This window comes from Merops nubicus, unplaced genomic scaffold (assembly GCF_000691845.1).
Source record: "Merops nubicus isolate BGI_N331 unplaced genomic scaffold, ASM69184v1 scaffold12678, whole genome shotgun sequence".
NCBI lineage: Eukaryota > Metazoa > Chordata > Aves > Coraciiformes > Meropidae > Merops > Merops nubicus.
This window is the reverse complement of record NW_008623704.1, coordinates 96-17,875: the sequence shown is the minus strand read 5'-3', so window position 1 is coordinate 17,875 and position 17,780 is coordinate 96. Positions and strand designations below refer to the sequence as shown.

General features: G+C 40.2%; 1 protein-coding gene across 1 annotated transcript in view; it reads left to right on the top strand.

Annotated features, from left to right (window-relative positions):
- The window catches only part of LOC103777607 (A disintegrin and metalloproteinase with thrombospondin motifs 12-like), a gene marked incomplete at both ends in the record, with an annotated part of 56,654 nt that extends 40,694 nt beyond the window's left edge, over positions 1–15,960 (top strand). The window contains 4 exon segments of the mRNA XM_008945166.1: positions 108–249; positions 9,042–9,168; positions 15,733–15,952; positions 15,954–15,960. Coding sequence (XP_008943414.1) covers positions 108–249; positions 9,042–9,168; positions 15,733–15,952; positions 15,954–15,960 — 496 coding nt within the window.
- Positions 15,961–17,780: the final 1,820 nt, after the last annotated feature.

Here is a 17,780-nt window from a genome sequence, read left to right as displayed (position 1 = left end):
ATGGTCCTGCTCTGGCAGGGGGTTGGACTCAATGACCTCCAGAGGTCCCTTCCAACCCTTAAAATGCTGTGATTCTGTGAATTAAATAAACTAAACTTTTTTCCCAGCTACTTTTTCAAGAAACTAACCCTGGAATCAAGTATGAATATACTGTACGTAAAGAAGAAAGTAATGAGAATGAGATTGGAGAACCAGAGTATTTTTGGCAGTATGGAGACTGGACAGCCTGCAGTGTTACCTGTGGAAGAGGTAATTTCTCACTTCCTTTTTCTGTTACTGTTTGTCTGCATTGCTGGAAAGTTGCATCTTTTCTTTAAGTTACCCAGATAGCATCCTCAAAAATGAGAACTGCATTTGATGGAAAATCATATCATATGGTTGGAATAATGTATTTTGGCTTTAAAATAAAATGTTATTAAATCATTTAAGGCAAATAGGTTTCTGTAACCCCTGCCTGGAAATTCTCAACCTCTGTGAACCAAACCAAAAACCTTCAGTTTTCTTTTCCTCATAATCTGTTGTCAGTATTGTTCACAGTAAGCCCACTTCCCAGCAATACCAGTTTATGACCTACTCTTGTTTCCATGCAGAGTCTTTCCCATATGTTAACTACAGAACCTCTTCTTCATCTATGTCCTGCATTGATAAGCAACAATGGTTTGTGTGCATTTCTCAGTAATTACTTTATTTACGTCAGTCTTGAGAATTTAGGTATCTTTGCCACTGTCAGCTCAATGGTTTGGGAACAGCTACAGTTATATTGTAGTTCTGTGTAGTGTTAAACCAGACAAGCAGAATCATGACCTGAAGTCATTGAAGTGATCTAGGATGACTTCGATGAAGTAGGATCTAACAACAAGTTTGCCTTTTGGTCACACAGAGAAAACTCTAGCAGGAAAACTTTCTTCAAAGTTGTTGACAGATCTGTGAGATTAAGTTAATGCTTGCAGTAAACCAGTGATAATGATGAAAAGACTGAAGATTTACAAAAGTAAAGATTTTTGTTCATCCTCTGTGGGGATAAAAATGTGCGTGAATGAAAGTATGCATTTGGGGGGAAGAAACAGCAGCCTTCCGTCTGAATTGGTTCCTGACTTCCACTGGACAGAAGAATCTTGCAGATAGGATGGGAACATTGTTCTTTGACCACCTGTATGAAAACTGTGCAGGTCAGTAGAAGATCAGTGTTACAGCCACTTGACAAACAACATGAAATAAGCCTGTTCTCTCTCTAATGCTAGGGTACAGTTGTTGGGTTTTGATAATTAATGCTTTTTTTAACTACTTTCCAGAAGGAAAAAAAAAGACAAACAAATGTAACAAATCCAGTTGGGAGTCTAGAAGCAATGATGATTACAGAAGTAACAATTTTTTAATTGCTAAAATAATGTATTTTCATTGACTTGAACAAAGGTTATTGAATGGCCTTAATTTTAGAAAACTAAAATAAGAATTTTAGAATAATGTAAATTACCCAATCCCAATAACATTCCTATATTATAAAAAAATATTTTTATATATATAATGAACACAATATAGAGATGTTTACACTTCTGTGTTTGTATATATGTTTGTGGAAATATTTGTGTGGTTTGTTTTGAGTTGTTTTTTCTGAGAAGAGTCTCTCAGCATAAACCACTGTATGCTTTCTGGTTAGCAGAAAAAAAACCCAAACATTTTCTTTAAATAGATACACAAAACAAGTGTTTTGCTTAATTACATGCTACATGTTTTAGATGTGACACCTATTTGTGAATATTGTTTAATGAACAATTGGCATGGTAAGAAAAGAGGGGAGGTGGAGAGGAAGTGTTATTAGGCTGTTTATTATGTTGTTTTGGTTTTTTTTTTTACATCAGCTGTACTTTTCCCAGAACCGTTTTCCACTAAGTAAATTATAACCCTGTGTACTACTTCTAAAGAACTGTGACTTGGCTTTGATTTCTAACTGCCACATGTATTACTTAACTCAAGGACTGTATGACAGAGGGTTTTTTTTCCCAATTTTTATTTAATAAGTGGCTTGCTGTGATTACTGTCTTTAGGCTCTTACTAAATATTTCTTGAGCTCATAGGCTTTTTCATTGCCTAAGTAGAAATTATATGTTTCAGGCAGCATTGTGGGCTTACTGATGTGAGTTTGCAGGGGATCCAAGGGCTGCATCACAGTTCAAAAAGGGCACAAAAAAACTTCTGAGTTCTCTGCATTCCTTCATGGACAGAGAACAAAAATTAATAGACCATTTACTCTCTTCTGTCTTAGACACAAACGTTTATAAAAATAACTAAAGGAGTCTAAAGGAGGATGTAATCTGCTAATATATGAAGCAGTCAGGATCTTGTCACTTACCCCATGCCCAGAAAAAGGGGAAGCCCTGGCACAGAGCTTAAAGCCATCACTTGAACCAGGGAAGGAGCAATATTACAGTGTGTTTACAGTTTTCTGCAGCTACCTGATGCTTAATCTGTTTCTGCTCTAGGCTCTCTGGATGTGGAGCAGCTGTACTGTTGTGATGTTAGCTTGGCACAGAATCTGAGCTGGGTGGCCCTTGTAAATTTCACACTGCTGCAGCAGCATGGCAGGTTTGCTCCCGGATGAACAGAGAACAAACACATCAGCAAAAATACCTGGAGCTTTGCTGCATAAAATAAAAAAGGATGTAGCAGCAGGGAAGGAATATTTGAAAAATACTAGGTCTTCATCACTGTGGAAATTTGGAAACTCTAAAGTCTTGCTACATTGAGCAGGGAATATGGGCAAAGTAGTGATTGTTGACCTAGAACCAGAAAGTCTCACATGGTTACACATTACCCTAGTTTGATCCCCCCAAGTTCAGTTCATGATCAGGAGGCAGAATGAAAACAGAAATGAATGTTCCCAGTGCTGCTGGGTTAAGCAACACTGTTCTCTGACTTCCACAGAACTTCCTTCTGGCTTTGAATGATGAGATTGATTTTATCTGAATGTACACTCTGGTTGGATTCAGAATTTATTGCTGTTGGCAGTAATAGACCTGCTGTGCCAAATCTCAGGCATTTGAAGAGTTTTGAAAGGTTTGTAAGATAAAGTGCATTGAAGTAGGCAAGATCATCTCCTGCTATTGGTGTGCTGCATGACAAGTCTTACTGAAGACAAGCCTACACTGGGGGTCAAGGAGATAAGAAAAGCTGCATTTATTTAGAGTAAAGGTAAAATAACCTTCAGGGAGTTTTGCAGTTCTCATTTGGTAAATAATAAACCAATATTTTTTCAGGAAAAAAGGGAGGTCCAAGAAAGGTGGGCTATTGAACTAGCTTTGACAGCCACAGCCAGTGGGAGAAATTGATCCTTATCTAGAATTTTGTTCTCTTGGCAAACCTGGGCGTGCCTAAGGGTTTGGCATAGGGCCTTCCATCGTGACTGGTCAATATTGTGCCAGTAAATCCAAGGTCATTTTGGCATTTTGTAGCTGCAGAGATCAGGACAATGCAAACAAATGCTTTGTAGAACCTGGAGGGTGGTACTGAGTTAGGGAGTGACAAATAAGGCTACAGGCACTGGAATGGGCTGATGCAGGAAAGCTTTATTTGTCCCAAGAGAAAAAAATATGATTTTAGCCAAATGATACAGCTCCTTACTCAAGGGAAGTATGCCTGGAAAAGGGCCCACTGGTGAACAATGTCTTTTGCAGAGTGAAGCTTTCCCTTCACATAACCAAGCAAGAGGAAATCCCTAAAGATATTTTCCAAAAGATTCTTGGTCTCAAGGTAGCACCACACCATGCCCTGTCCCACATCCTTCACCAGTTCCATTGCAACTGAGAGGGAGAAGATGCAATTGTGCTCATGTTTTCCTCCATTTCCTTCACATAGGGCATTTCCAAATGCAGGGCAGATTGGCACTTGGCCTGCCATTTGCTTAAGAGCGTGGCCCTCCACAGCCTACGGACAAGACAGTATGTAAAGCCCTTAAGCTTTCTTTACAGGAAGACTCATTTAAATGTCTCACTGAGGGTTTTTACTAGACCAACTAACCATTGTTCTTTCTTCAAATAATAGTCAATTGGAAATTACAACTGTAAAGCTTTCATCCTTGTCTAAAGGCTCCAATCATGTTTCTCAGAACCGGCCTTGAGTCGCACTGAATGCAACAAGAAGCGGTGCATAACACAGCTACAACTGAGAGAGAGTGTTAGGCAACCTCAACTGTTTACTTCTCTGTAGATAGCACCAGTAACTGGAAAAATTTCAAAGCTTTGCAAAATGACTTAACTGCAAGATTTGTTAGGGGGTTAATTGTTATGTGCCCCCTAAATCCTCCACAACTGTTATCAGGGCTACTTTGCAAAATTATCTCCAGGTGTTCCTGAACTGAAATGTAGTACTAAACTTGTAGCATTCAATTTAGAAAACAAAGATCACTGTATTTTCCATTAGTATTATGAGTCTAAGTTTTATAACACCAAAAATGCTAAGTTTGGATTTTGTATTATGTAAATTACTTGTGCATGCACTGAATATAACATATTAATTCAAATACCAAAGTGAACTCTTTGCAGAGTATCTCATTTGATGCACAACTGTGACAATTACATATTCAAATTAGTTTTGTAATTAAATATGCTCTTCTGCATACACATTTTGTATGTTTGCCTCCTGGTCCTTCATTTCTGTTTTTCTCAGCCTTCATTTTGCACAAACTGAGAGCTGTGCAAGCTATAGATTTCTAATTTCTGTTTCAAAAATGTTCCATACCCAAATGAACAGTTGATTAATGGCAAGCTTCACCAAGGGCAAATCATCCCTGACAAATTCCATGACCTTTTATGATGGAGTTACAGCATTGGTGGACAAGGGAAAAACAACTGGCGTCATCCACTTGGACTTGTGAAGTGTTCAACACTGTCTTGCACAACATCCTGGTTTCTAAGTTGGCAAGACATGGATCTGATAGGTGGACCACTTGGTTGCTAAGGAATTGGCTGTATGGACGCAGTTTAACAGTTGTGGTCAGTGGCTCAGCGTCCAGGTGGAGAGCAGTGATGAGTGGTGTTCCTCAGGGGTTGGTACTAAGACCGATCACATCTTTGTCAGTGATACGGACAGTGGAATTGAGCACACCCTCAGCAAGTTTGCAGGTGGCACCTTTGTGCTGTGGTCAATATGCTGGAGGGAAGGGATGCCATCCAGAGGGACCTTGACGGGATTGAGAGTTGGGCCCTTGTGAACCTCATGAAATTCAGCAAGGCCAAATGCAAGGTCCTGCACCTGGGTCAGGGCAATCCCGAAGACAAACACAGGCTGGGCAGAGTAAGGATTTGAGAGTAGTCCTGACAACAAAGACTTGGGGGTACTAGTTGACAAAAACCTCAACATGAGCCAACAATGTGTGAGTGCAGACCCAAAAGCCAACCATATCCTGAGCTGCATCATAGGGAGCATGTCCAGCAGGTCGAGGGAGGTGATTCTGCTCCTCTGCTCTCGTGAGAGCACACCTGGAGTACTCTGTCCAGCTCTGGAGCCCCAAACACACGGAGGACATGTACCTGTTGAAGCAGGTCCAGAGGAGGGCCATGAAAATCATCAGAAGGCTGGGACACCTCTCCTGTGAGGACAGGCTGAGAGAGCTGGGGTTGTTCAGCCTGGAGAAAAGAAGGTTCCCAGAGATACTGTGTGGCAGCCTTTGAGTATCTGAAGGAGGCCTACAGGAAAGCTGTGGAGAGACTTTTTACAAGGGCTTGTAGTGATACGATGAGGAGTAATGCATTCAAACTGGAAGAACATAGATTTAGATTAGATAACTAGGAAAAAGTTCCTTACTATGTGGGTGGTGAGGCAATAGAACAGATTGTCCAGACAGGCCGTGGATGCTCCATCACTGGAGGTGCTGAAGATGAGGTTGGATGGGGCTTTGAGCAGCCTGGTCTAGTGGGATGTGTCCCTGCCCCTGGCAGAGGAGTTGGAACTAGATGTCCAGATGTTAAGGTCCCTTCCAACACAAACCATTCTATGATTCTGCAATTCTATGAAATGTTTTGTAACTAGCACTTCTTTTTGCAAACCAAGTGAGAAATCAGGAGCTGAGTGGGTCAGCCTCCCATCTAAAACATCCTGCATTAGTGATGAAGTGGCACAGAGAGGTAGAAGCAATCCCTGAGCAGGTTTAGTGAAATCAAGACCATTCTTTGATCTGTCTGTTGTTATTCTTGGTTTCTCTCCCCCTTTTTTTTTTTTTTTCCCCCAGAAATATTTGTAGGATTTTTTTTTCACAGAGCTGAAATGGTACAATTCTATCTGAAGAAACATGGGTGTAGGGAGGGCTACAGTGCAATGAGTGCTGAGGTGAGCAGGAAAGAAAGGGCTGTTCTCTCTCCAGAGGAAAAAGCAAGATCTTTGCAGTGGGATTGTGACTACAGACGCAGTGTCCTGATGGATACAGCCAGCATCATTGTGCATGCAAAACCCTTGTCGCCATGGACTAGTTAGCACTGGGGTCAGACAGAAGTAAACAAGGTGAAGGGAGGAAAACAGCTACCCTCTCACAGCCCTATAGAACTAGTGTTTAGATTTGCAATTTTACTGAGTTTTTAAGCATATTTAGAATTTTTAGTCTGTGACTTAAGCAGGATACTGCACAGTTGAGTTCTATAACTGTCTAAATGTTTGGTAGGGCAGGGTCAGCATAAGGTGATTTGTTTCCTACCTTAACAATGTTTTCTAATTCAGCTTGCGTAAGCTGATAAAACCAACTGAACTACACACACTCATAATGAAAAAACTGTGCATTTATGGTTTCTTTAAATATATGCATCTGCCCCAGAACTTTCCAGATTTTGAAACTAGAGTTGAGAGTTCACCTAACTTCCATAATAAAAATTGCTTGCATAAATGTTAGTTTATTGGTGCCAGTGATCAGCAAATGCTTTATGAGAATGCACAGCCTCAAAATGAAACTTTTGCAAAGGTTTATAGTGGTTTTAAAGTGAATTACAGCAGCTGAAATGACACTAAAAATTTTAGCAAAGCAAAAGAGTTTGTAACAGCAACATATCATGATTTTGAAAGAGAGAGAAACATATTTCTGTGAACTGCTTTGTTTACAACGAGCTTAAAGGTTGCCAACTATTCCAGCTACATTTTTCAAAACATAAAGTCGAGCACTGCTCACTGGGAGTCCTGCACTGAACTCAAAAGCTATCTGCTGCTTGAAGTCCCCCAGGAAACAGAGAGAGCCACATCCAGCCATGCAGCTACTTCCCCATCATGTTCCCTGGAGACTGAATGCCTCAGTGAAGACTATCAGTAGGAGCACAGGGTTGCTGCCCCTTAATCCTCTCTTCTATGTGAAAACAATCCTTGTTTTAGCAAATCAGCTTTCATGTATGACTAAAGGAGAGTCTGTCATCAGATCTTGTGCTGTTATCAGTATGTTTTTTGTATGTCCCAAGACTGAAAGTACTCTAAAAGCTATACCATTTTCTCAGAGTGCCACAGACATGATATCTCAGGGTCCTGTAAAAATGAAATAGGTGTTTCCATCTGCTTCTATGGAATCATCCAAATATACATAGATAAGTTTTCAATTTCCTTGTGTTTTGGAGGCCTTTTTCAGTAACATCTGACTACAACCTCCCCTTCACACATGCAACCTGTGCTTAGTTCTCCCACTAAAAGTTATCTCTGTTGCTAGTTTTGGATTTCCTAGTATTAAAGCTGTTGTTCTGGTTTTTCTTTTCTGTATTTGTATTACCAAGTAAGTTGTTAAATTTTATAGATAAAAAAAAAAAAAATGAATGCTTTGAAATTACTTAAAGTGAGATAACTAGAATGCTGGCATGAGATTTTTGGAAATACGTTTTAATTGCCAAATATGGAGACATTGCTGTGTGAAGGAACATAAATATATGTTGTATAGAGGAGTATTTTCGTATTTTGCAAGTACTGCTATCTGTGAGTTACTGTTCTTATCTTCCAGATACTTTCACACTAGTTATTAAGAGGTATGAAGCAAGGAAAAGCTTGATCCCTAAATATTCTGCAAATTACTGTACCACTTACCCCTGACACCATAGTAGCAGTGTTATTAGGCCTTTTGCTTCCCAGAGGAAAGATAAAAGTCAGAGATACAGTGACCTACCCTCTGTATATTAATTGCTGTGAATTAATAGCACAGTTAATTTAACAAGAGTTAATAAACACATTTTCTTCAGCATTTTTAGTCCTTGGGACTCATTTGGGCCTAATGCCACTGCTTTAATGCCTCTGTGTCAGTCTATCTGCAACCTTTCAAACTGTAATATTGCAATATTGGTTTTTTATATTGGGTTTGCAGCACAGGACCTAAAAGAAATTATTCAAAAACTGTGTGGAAGGCAGGCCCCTGGAAACTGGCTTTCTTTATATCTGCACTGTTTTGGTTCATGCTTCTTTCTGTTTAAATGCATGGGAGTTTTTGTAGGTTGAACTGTTAGGAAGTAAGTGAAATTATAGGCATGGAATATTTGTGTGTCTCTCATCATTACTGTGCTTTGCCTGTTGTGATGAGTGCTGTGTATTAGTTATTTAGAAAACAGAAGGTTTTCTGCCTTATATTACGGCGTCATAATTTTTCATCAAGATTTGTACCGAAACTTAAAAGTGGAATTCAGCATTAAGAATCACAGGATTATAGTTTTGCTGATACACTCCAGTTTCTATTCTGCTTCCAGAGCCAATCTTGGTTCTAATCCAAGAACCGTTCGTAGACCTTTAGACCTGCCTCACATCCTGCAGGAGCCCTTTCTGAGGCTGGCAGCTAAATGGAGATTAAGGAAAGTGCTTTCTAGTGTGTTGCTTGAGGTATCTGATCCAAAAGTGATCTGCTTAACATTTTTTCAGCTTCATTACAGGATGCTCATTCCGGATTTAGCCCAGACACTCGGCAGAACTGACTTTCACAGCTGTTACTGTATTCTGAGTTATGGAGTACAACCGGTGTGCGCTCCCCATGCCAGAGGACTTCTGCAGCTCATCTCCAGCCTACATGGATTCCTGTTAATTCGTTTTGTGTCTCTCTTCCGTAGGGGTGCGGCGCCAGGTTGCCCACTGCATGCGGAAGGGCAGTGGAGCAATCAAAAACTCCTTCTGCGACCCAGCAACGCAGCCAAATGGGCGGCAAAAGAAATGCCATGAGAAGGACTGCCCACCCAGGTACTAGGAGGGCTTCCGTGATGCTAAGTAGGAAAATGTTGGTTCAAATACCACATTAGTGTGGCATCTCTGGGATGGGAATGGCAGAGATTACTCTCTCATCTGTACAGATACTCTTTTTGTTCCATTTAGGTGCAGGTGTGCCTGAAAACCATGTAAATTCTTACTTATTTTAAAAATCCTGTTCCCGTCTTAGCCCAAGTGATAATGCATTATTGTGTGTTCCAAAAGCTAACTTGCAGAGAGGTCTTTTAAGCCTTTTGGTGATGTTTTTTCTGTATTTTTTTAAACTCCTTTGTCTCTTTTGTGAGTCAGAAATGAGTGGAAAATCTGTAACTCTTAATTACTATACCTTCTTTGTTGCACTTATTATTTGGCATTTATTTTAATTGTATCCCTTCTATTTTTTTCCTTTTAGAAAAGTGCATCTTTTTTTTTTTTTTTTTTTGTTCTTTTATCACATGGGAATAATATTTTCCAATCCCTTAACATTAATTCATCCTCAGCTCTTTTTTTTTTCTGTTCTACCATTTTAGCAAGTAGGGTAAGCAATATAAACATTCCAGGTGACAGCAGAACTGTGGTCTTGTAAAGCAGGTACAGAGTTGCTGCAAGGGCTCAGTATTGGTTTTGGTTTCACGCTTTAGGTACTGAAACATCTTGCTTTTGTCTTTGGAAATTGTCATTCTGTTTGCAGCGATATAGCAGTGTTCCACAAGTAATTCTAGTTAAATCAGAATCAAATTGGAGTCATTATAATGATTCCCTTAAAGTGTATCACATTACATTTGCCAGCAGTGGATTTGATGAAGCTTTAATGTAAAAAATTCTATATGGCTGTTGGTTCTATTAGTTGTTTCGTAGTATCTTTACAACAGTATATTATGCCTCCTTTGGGAATTCTACCTTTCTGCTTGCAGCCTCTATAAATAACTGTTAAAAGCATAAACTACCAGCATTTCATAATTCTTGGTAGATTGCTGGGAAATCAATTGACAGTAGATAAAATTTATTAACTGGCTGACTAGTTAAAAGCTGAATCTACCCACGTGTGTGGATGTTTATTATTTCTGGCATGTATAAACTGTGCTATTTATTCCAAAGTTCCAAATGAGCTCAATTTATCCCATTTGTTCTAAGTGAGTGCATTATTCAGACCTGCTCTTGAAAGTGAGGGAGCAGAAATTGTATCTTCTTGGGCAGATTGTGAGATTATGTGATGTGAGAACCATGTCTTTCTGCAGGCCAAGCAGAAAAGCTCTTGTATGCTGTCAGCCTTAGTGGTGCTTGTCAAGCTCATTCTGCACTGCAGAGGAAAGCACTAATTATCCTTCTGAGGATAGCTAAATACTGATAAAATACAGGACAGGAAACCTGTTTGTATTTAGTTCTGGAGTCATGGTGGGTATTTATTTTCCTCTTAATAACAAAAGAGTGACTGTAGTGGTTTGACCAAGGGTTTGTCTAAGTCCTTGTTTTGAGTCCCAGCAGGGCATACATGCTAAGGAAGAGGAGAGACAAGGCAAGCATAAATTATATCTCTCTCTTCCAGCTTCCAGCTGGTTTTAATTCAAGGGATTTCCAGAGGCTTTTATGGCTAGTCTAATCAGAAATCTCCAGTTGATCTCTCTTCCAAGTACTTGTCCAGCCTCCCTCTGCAACCTTACAGAACTTCTATCATACACAACTTTCTCTGCAACAAGTTCCACAGCTTTAATGCTTACTGTGTGAAGCGCCGCCTCATTTTAATTAGTTTGAACCTGGCTTTCATTAACTTCTGTTGGCCGCCCTAAGTTCTGCTGGAAGAGATGGCAGTGAAGAGTGAATTCCTATCCACCCTTCCCAAGCATTTCATTTTGTACATCTGGTCTCTGTTCCAGGCTGTAGTCCCAGCGTAGCATTTAATTGGTATTTACTTAGCATGGCTTATCTAAGCCAGACAGATGGTTACACATCTTCATCTGAAATGCAAGACAGCACTTAGAGCAGTTTGTTGGTTTGTTGGTTCTAAAAAAAATCTGAATGTTGGAGGAAGGTGTGACCATCCCATACGTCACGATGCAGGATAACTGAGAGTTGATGTGAAGCTGCCAAAGACCAAGCCTTCTGTAGAGAAGTGGCTACTTTCTGTGCTAGAGCTGGTGACAGTGCTGCTAAATGGCAGCACTGCCGGGGACCTTTGGTTAGTGCTGCAGCTGCGGAACTGAAACTGTTTGATGCTTCCCAACAGCAAACCAGTTCCTTTATAGAAAAATCCTATCTAAAACAGTAAGGATGTTCTCTTGTGTAACACTTCTTCCTATGATCTGCTAAAGCCTAATGACGGAAAATGTACTACCATAAAACTAGCTGCTAGACTACTGAATCTGAATTAGATAATTTATCAAACAGTAGCTACAGGCAAAGAATAACATTACTATAATGATTGTGACTCTCACAAACCAGATTTTGTCTCATTAATTCATTTCAGGAAGTTAATTATAAACCATTTCAGTCACAGCCTTCTAGAAGTCCAAGTCTTAACATTCTGGTTTGTTAAATGATGTGGTCTACAATTATTTTTCCTACACTTACTGTTAAAAGAATCTGGAGGAAAACAAATAAAATATTTAAAATGTCACAATACGTATATGCCACATGTTCACTCAGAACAAAAAAAAAAAGATGGCCAAACAGTTGAGAGTTAAAATGTCGTAGAACTGCTCATGGAAAACTTCAGTGGTATTGCTTAGCAGGAACCAAATGAGACTATTCTAAATGAATACTTTTTTCCACATTATGCTATGGAATATGGTTTCCAGTTACGTTTCTTTGGTACACATGTATTTAGCTACATAGGTGTTAATGCTAAAAAAATCAGTAAATACTACTTGAAGAAAAAGAGTGAAATTTAAACACATATAAGTATTGTGAAAAAAAGTTTTACACTCCTCTATAAAGAAAATTGCCTGAAGCTTTTTTAACTTGACTACCCACTTGGACACAGTAATCATAAACAGATTATTTTACAAATACTTGGGATTGCCTGCTTTTTTACCTGCTGTTGCTGTATTGCAGACTGCTTAGTAGAGTCCAACAGCTTAATAAGACTAGGAAATGTTGTTTATAGTATAATACACAGAGTGAAAATCAGTGCTCTGTTGGTATCTGCTGTGTCTGGTGTTACACAAATGCATAGTGAAATACATCAGTCTATTTAGATGTGGCACAGTATGTTGAGACAGAGGAAACATTCAGACCCACAGGCATGACTATAGCAAATTTTGTTTCCAAAATCCCATGCTACTCCTGCTTCAACAGAATCCACACCTCATTCAGCACACATCATCGAAGTACTGATGAGTGTTGTGTAATGGACAAGGCTTAGTGGTTAAAGACCTCGGAAACTCAGACCTTGCATGAGGGTGAAAAGACAGGTCTCATTTAGGACAGCTGAATGCTATTGGAGAGAATCAGGCTTTGCCCAAAACCTCTGTCCCAGGCAGGATTGCAGAAGAGCTGAGCACTCGCGGGTGGAGCTAAAAGCTAACTGAGGTTTTGCTTTCACCGTACAGACTGCTCTCTAGTTGGACAGCCTTGAGAGAATTAGCTCTCAAGCTCACACAACTTGAATTGCCATATCATGCATTCTGTTTGTTTGCTTGTTTGGTACCACAATCTTTCCATGCGGTGCCTCCCTGTGGAGATAAGATAGTCCTGTTACTTTGCAGGGATCAGGAGACACACAGAAGAATCACTCAGTTGCTGTTGTGGTAAATGCCATCAGAAAGCAGAGGTAGGAACACCTGTTCCAGTGACTTAGACAGCAACTCCCATCAGGCTTCGGTTTCCATCAGCTTGTCCCAGTCTCACCACAGTCAGCACAGCTACCTACTAGTTTTCTTCCCCATATCCTTTTCTTCACCAAGCATTTCCCTCTATGTGTGATTTAAAGAAAGCCTTTATAACCTGCCCAAACCTAAGTCTGTCTGGCAGTGTTGTCTGCTCTTACAGCTTACAGCTGGTAGGTCTGACAGCTTGGTCATTTCAGCTTAGAAGCTGCATGTTTGGAGCTCAGATTGCTGTGTCAGTTCTGGATGTGCGCTCAGCAGTCACCTCCAGTTTTGTTTATGGCTCTGTGCTGTGAGGAGGCAGCAGGAGCTCGAAGATAATTAGAGCTCAGCAAGGCAATCACTTGGCTGCTGTTTTGTTCTGTGTCATCCAGGACCTGCTTTGGGGCATCCTGTACTGCAACAGGCAAATGGATGGTAGACATTTCGCTGTCCTTGCTTTGCTTTACTTCCCCTTCAGCTGTGATGCCTCAGTTCAGAACTCCCCAGTGGGGACCATAAAGAGACAGGAGGGTATGTGCTTCCATGTTAAGTTTCTCGTGCTTGAGTGTTTGAGGCATGTGAAAATATGCTAGAATGCAAATAGGAAAATGAGCTGTCAAAAGCTGCAGTTACTGATAAGAATAAACTTTGAGTCAGGGCAAGTTTTGGAAGAGTGTGGTAAACAGTGCTGTGCAGTTAACTATTTGTCTTACCGGTACCATCTGTCACCTGTACTGAATGAGGAAGAACTCCATAGAAAAAGTTATGTCACTAAATGTAATTTAAGATTGACTATTAAGGTGCAACAGGATAAAATCTTAATTCTGGGATTTCCTAACTTTGGAGCAACGTGCTTTGTTACATGACTTTTAAAAAATATTTTGCATGAGATAGCACCATTACTGCTGGTCAAGAAAGGTTCTGTAGTAACCTCTGTTAATTTATTGCTAGCTCACTATTTAAGCCTGCAGACTGCTGAACACTCATTCAGAGCCATTTGAAAACATTGAGGGGGTGTCAATTTAGCATGTTCGTAGCTTAAAATATGTGATGTATTTCCATTAAAATTAATAAGGCAATTCACATACTTCATGTTGCATTTATGCTGAAGCGTCAGCAATTTACAAGATTGAGATGATGGAGATGATAAAACTGCAAAAAAGATGCAAGAGATAAAAAACACTGACATGGTTTTATTCAGATTGTGACAATATATTTTTATCTTTTTTTAATGCTGTGCTCCACTGAGGTGCACTCACCTTTTCTCTTTAACCACTTGTTAGTTTTCCTTTGTTGTTTGTGGAAGCCTAGAAGAGCAAGAAACAATCCAAAGCAAGCCTGGAGTGGGAGAAAAATAATCTGTTCTTTTATTACAGCAATGTCCAGAGGCCTTGCACAGGGTTGCGGTGGCAATGGGTTGCATTCTGGAGTATGTAGTAAAACAGTCTGTGCCCCAAAGGGCTTCTAGGTTAATTTAAAAGGAAATGTGCTATATATACATAACTAAAGAGAAGGAAAGTAGGTGTAGGTACTCCAGAGAAGAACAGATGGTTGCACAAATGAGCTGTGTTTCTAGCTTGATTGCTCTGAGCCTTTTGGTTTTGTTTTTTTTTTTTTTTAAATTATTAGGAACAGAAAACTATGCCTTCCACATCAGCAACAGCTCATTTGCAACTGAAGAATAAATTAATCAGGAAACAGATAAGGAACATGGAAACTACAGACAAAAGTGGAGAGGGATTGTCAGCAAACTAAAGACAGAAATACAGTAAGATGGGAAATGAAGCAAGGAACAGAAACTGTTATAAAGCTGGATGAACTTTGATGCATAATTCCAGAATGGGATTATTTTGCTCTAAATTCATTAAGTTTAAAGGGAAAAAAATATAATAGAATAGTATTGGTTGTAAGCCAAAATAATTTTTTTCCACCTTTCTGTTTAGAAAGGTGATTTCTAAATATATCCCTGTTTTGTTTTCACCATAAGGCTTCGTCATGACCTGCTTCAAAACTCAGGAGTGAGTAATATTGTCTAGGAGGGAGTTTTTCTGACTTGGAGATCACAGCTGGGCCAGATATTTTATACACCCACTTGGAGCTATGTTGTTGCCTAGGGCACTTTAAACTGGAAAGAAAAATACTTTTCTTGAGATTTTCCTTGAAAAAAAGTAAAGGTAAATCTTTAGGCAGATGTCACAGTTGATACTAACGCTTCTCTAATAGTAGAAACACAGAAATCTTTGTTCTCCTGTCTTATAATGAAAGGTGAATATGCAGCCATTTGATCCACTCTGGGTCAGGATGAGAAGGAATAGGTGGATGGATCTGGAAGAAGGCTAAGGTAAACTGATTATAGTGCACAAGAGGAATCATTTATCTTTAATTGGGTGGAGCATTGCATAGCTCACTATACATGACCATCTTCAACCAGGAGAACGAAACCTAAGGGGCTTGGTTTTACTTCATGAAGGACTAAAGAAAAGCCCAGCCTAGTGCATACCTAGAGGTACAGCACTGCAGGGCCCTGATCCCACATGTGTACATCCAGCATATCTCTGACTAGCCTGATTTTGGGGTTTGTGTGCCTTGTTTCTCCTGGAGGTAATAAAGGGCCAGGGAGAGCTTGAGTGATCTGGGCTTAGCATGAGAAGTATATATCTGAACCCAGAATTTAAATTACTGGTTGTTTTTCTTGTACTGTCTGATCTTTTTCTTTAATGTGCTTGTGATAGATTTTTTTCTGATGTTTCAGGTGGTGGGCAGGAGAATGGCAGAAATGTTCAACCACATGTGGCCCAACAGGGCAGAAGAGGCGAACTGTGCTTTGCATCCAGACGGTGGGATCTGATGAGCAGGCACTGGCTGTCACAGAGTGCGAGCACCTGCTTAAACCAAAGACCCATATGTCATGCAATAGAGATGTCTTGTGCCCATCTGACTGGACAGTGAGCAACTGGACTGAGGTAAATTCATGTCAGCTGTAATAGTGAATGTTTTTTTTTCCAAAATGACCCATTATAGTCAGCAGAGAAGACCTTTCAAAAAAAAAATAAAAATTGTTGTTAACATGTCTTCACAGACCCTTTGTGCAGAAAAAAATAGCTGCTCTGCTTGCTAAAGACCTCAGCAACTGTTGCATGTTAGCTGTTTGAATCAGAAAGAATCATAGAATGGTTTGGGTTGGAAGGGACCTTAAAGACCATATTGTTCCAGCCCCCTGCCATGAGCAGGGACACCTCCCACTAGAACAGGTTGCTCAAGCCCCATCCTGCTTGGCCTTGAACACGTCCAGGAAAGGGGCATCCACAGCTTCACTGAGCAAACTGTTCTGGTGCCTCACTACACTCAGAGTGTGGACTTACTGCTTTCATCTGGTCTAAATCTACCCTCTTTCAGTTTAAAGCCATTACCCCTTCTGCCATCACTACACTCCCTGGTAAAGAGCCCCTCTCCCTGTCTTTCCTGTGGGCCCCTTTAGGTACTGGAAGGCTGCAATAAGGTCTCCGTGGAGCCTTCTCTTCTGCAGGCTGAACAACCCCAGCTCTCTGAGCCTGAGTCTCTCATAGGGAAGGTGTTCCACCTCTCTGGTCATCTTTGTGGCCCTCCTTAGGCTCTTTCCAAGAGGTCCATATCTCTCTTATGCTGGGGGCCACAGAGCAGGACGCAGGACTCCAGGTGGGCTCTCATGAGAGCAGGATCACTTCCCTCGGTTTGTAGGGGTTTGGCTTGCTGAGCTCTTGGGACTGCAGAACAGAGCATGCCTGCACGCTACAAGTCTGTGTAATGCTCATTTTACTGCTGTGGGCCAGATGAGAGGAGGCTGCGTCACAGCTGTAGGCCTACAAAGGAGGATTTTTACATTCTTTACATTCTTATCTCTTGTATTCACAACTCTCTGGTTTTGCCACAGCGTGCAAACCTTTTTCTTCTGGTATTAATCTGAAGCCCTAACAAACGCTAGAATACCTGTGTATCCCTCAAGAATTAATTAAATATTCTGCAGTTATTTCACTGCTGGCTGCTGAACTGTAGAAAGTGAGGTCATCAAGATGATGATTGCAGTATACTAAATTTTTTAAAATAAACTGCAACATATTCTGCAATGTTTGTTAGCATAAGAGAAAGCACTCATTTGATGTGCTTTGTCATAGTTTTTTTTCTGTGAAAGAACCTCACACTTCTTAACTTTCTTTAGACTAAGATGGTGGTACCTACAGGTGTTTCCCAACCTCACTTACTGTTGAATGCAGGGTCTCCCACATGTGGAGTAGTCCACTTCTCCATGAAAACTAAAAATGCACTAAGATACTTCTTCTGGACTGGGGAGAAGTAGGCTGTGAGTCACATGAAATTTTAAAATTAATTACTCTGATTCTGTTGTAGTACAACTTGCTCATGGTTTGCCACCCAAATAAGCAGTTTGGCTATTACTGTAGCTGATAATCATGAAACAAATACACAACAAAACTTTACCATTTCAGGGGTCAATAAGAATGAAATTCACTAAGTTTTTCAAAACTTCCAAGACAAATGATCTTGATCCAGGAGTTGAATGCACCATTAGGAAGTTTGCTGTTGATCCTGTTAGTCCAACCTCAGTTCCTGGAAAAATTATGGTGAAGATCATACTGGGTACTGTTGAAAGGCATTTAAAGAACAAGGTGGTCACGAGTCACAGTCAACATGGGTACGCAAAGGGAAAGCCCTGTTTAACTACCTGATATCCTTTATGATAAGGTCAGCTGTCTACTGGATGAAGGCGAAGGATGGAGTTTTTCTTGTATTGCAGAAAGGTTTTTA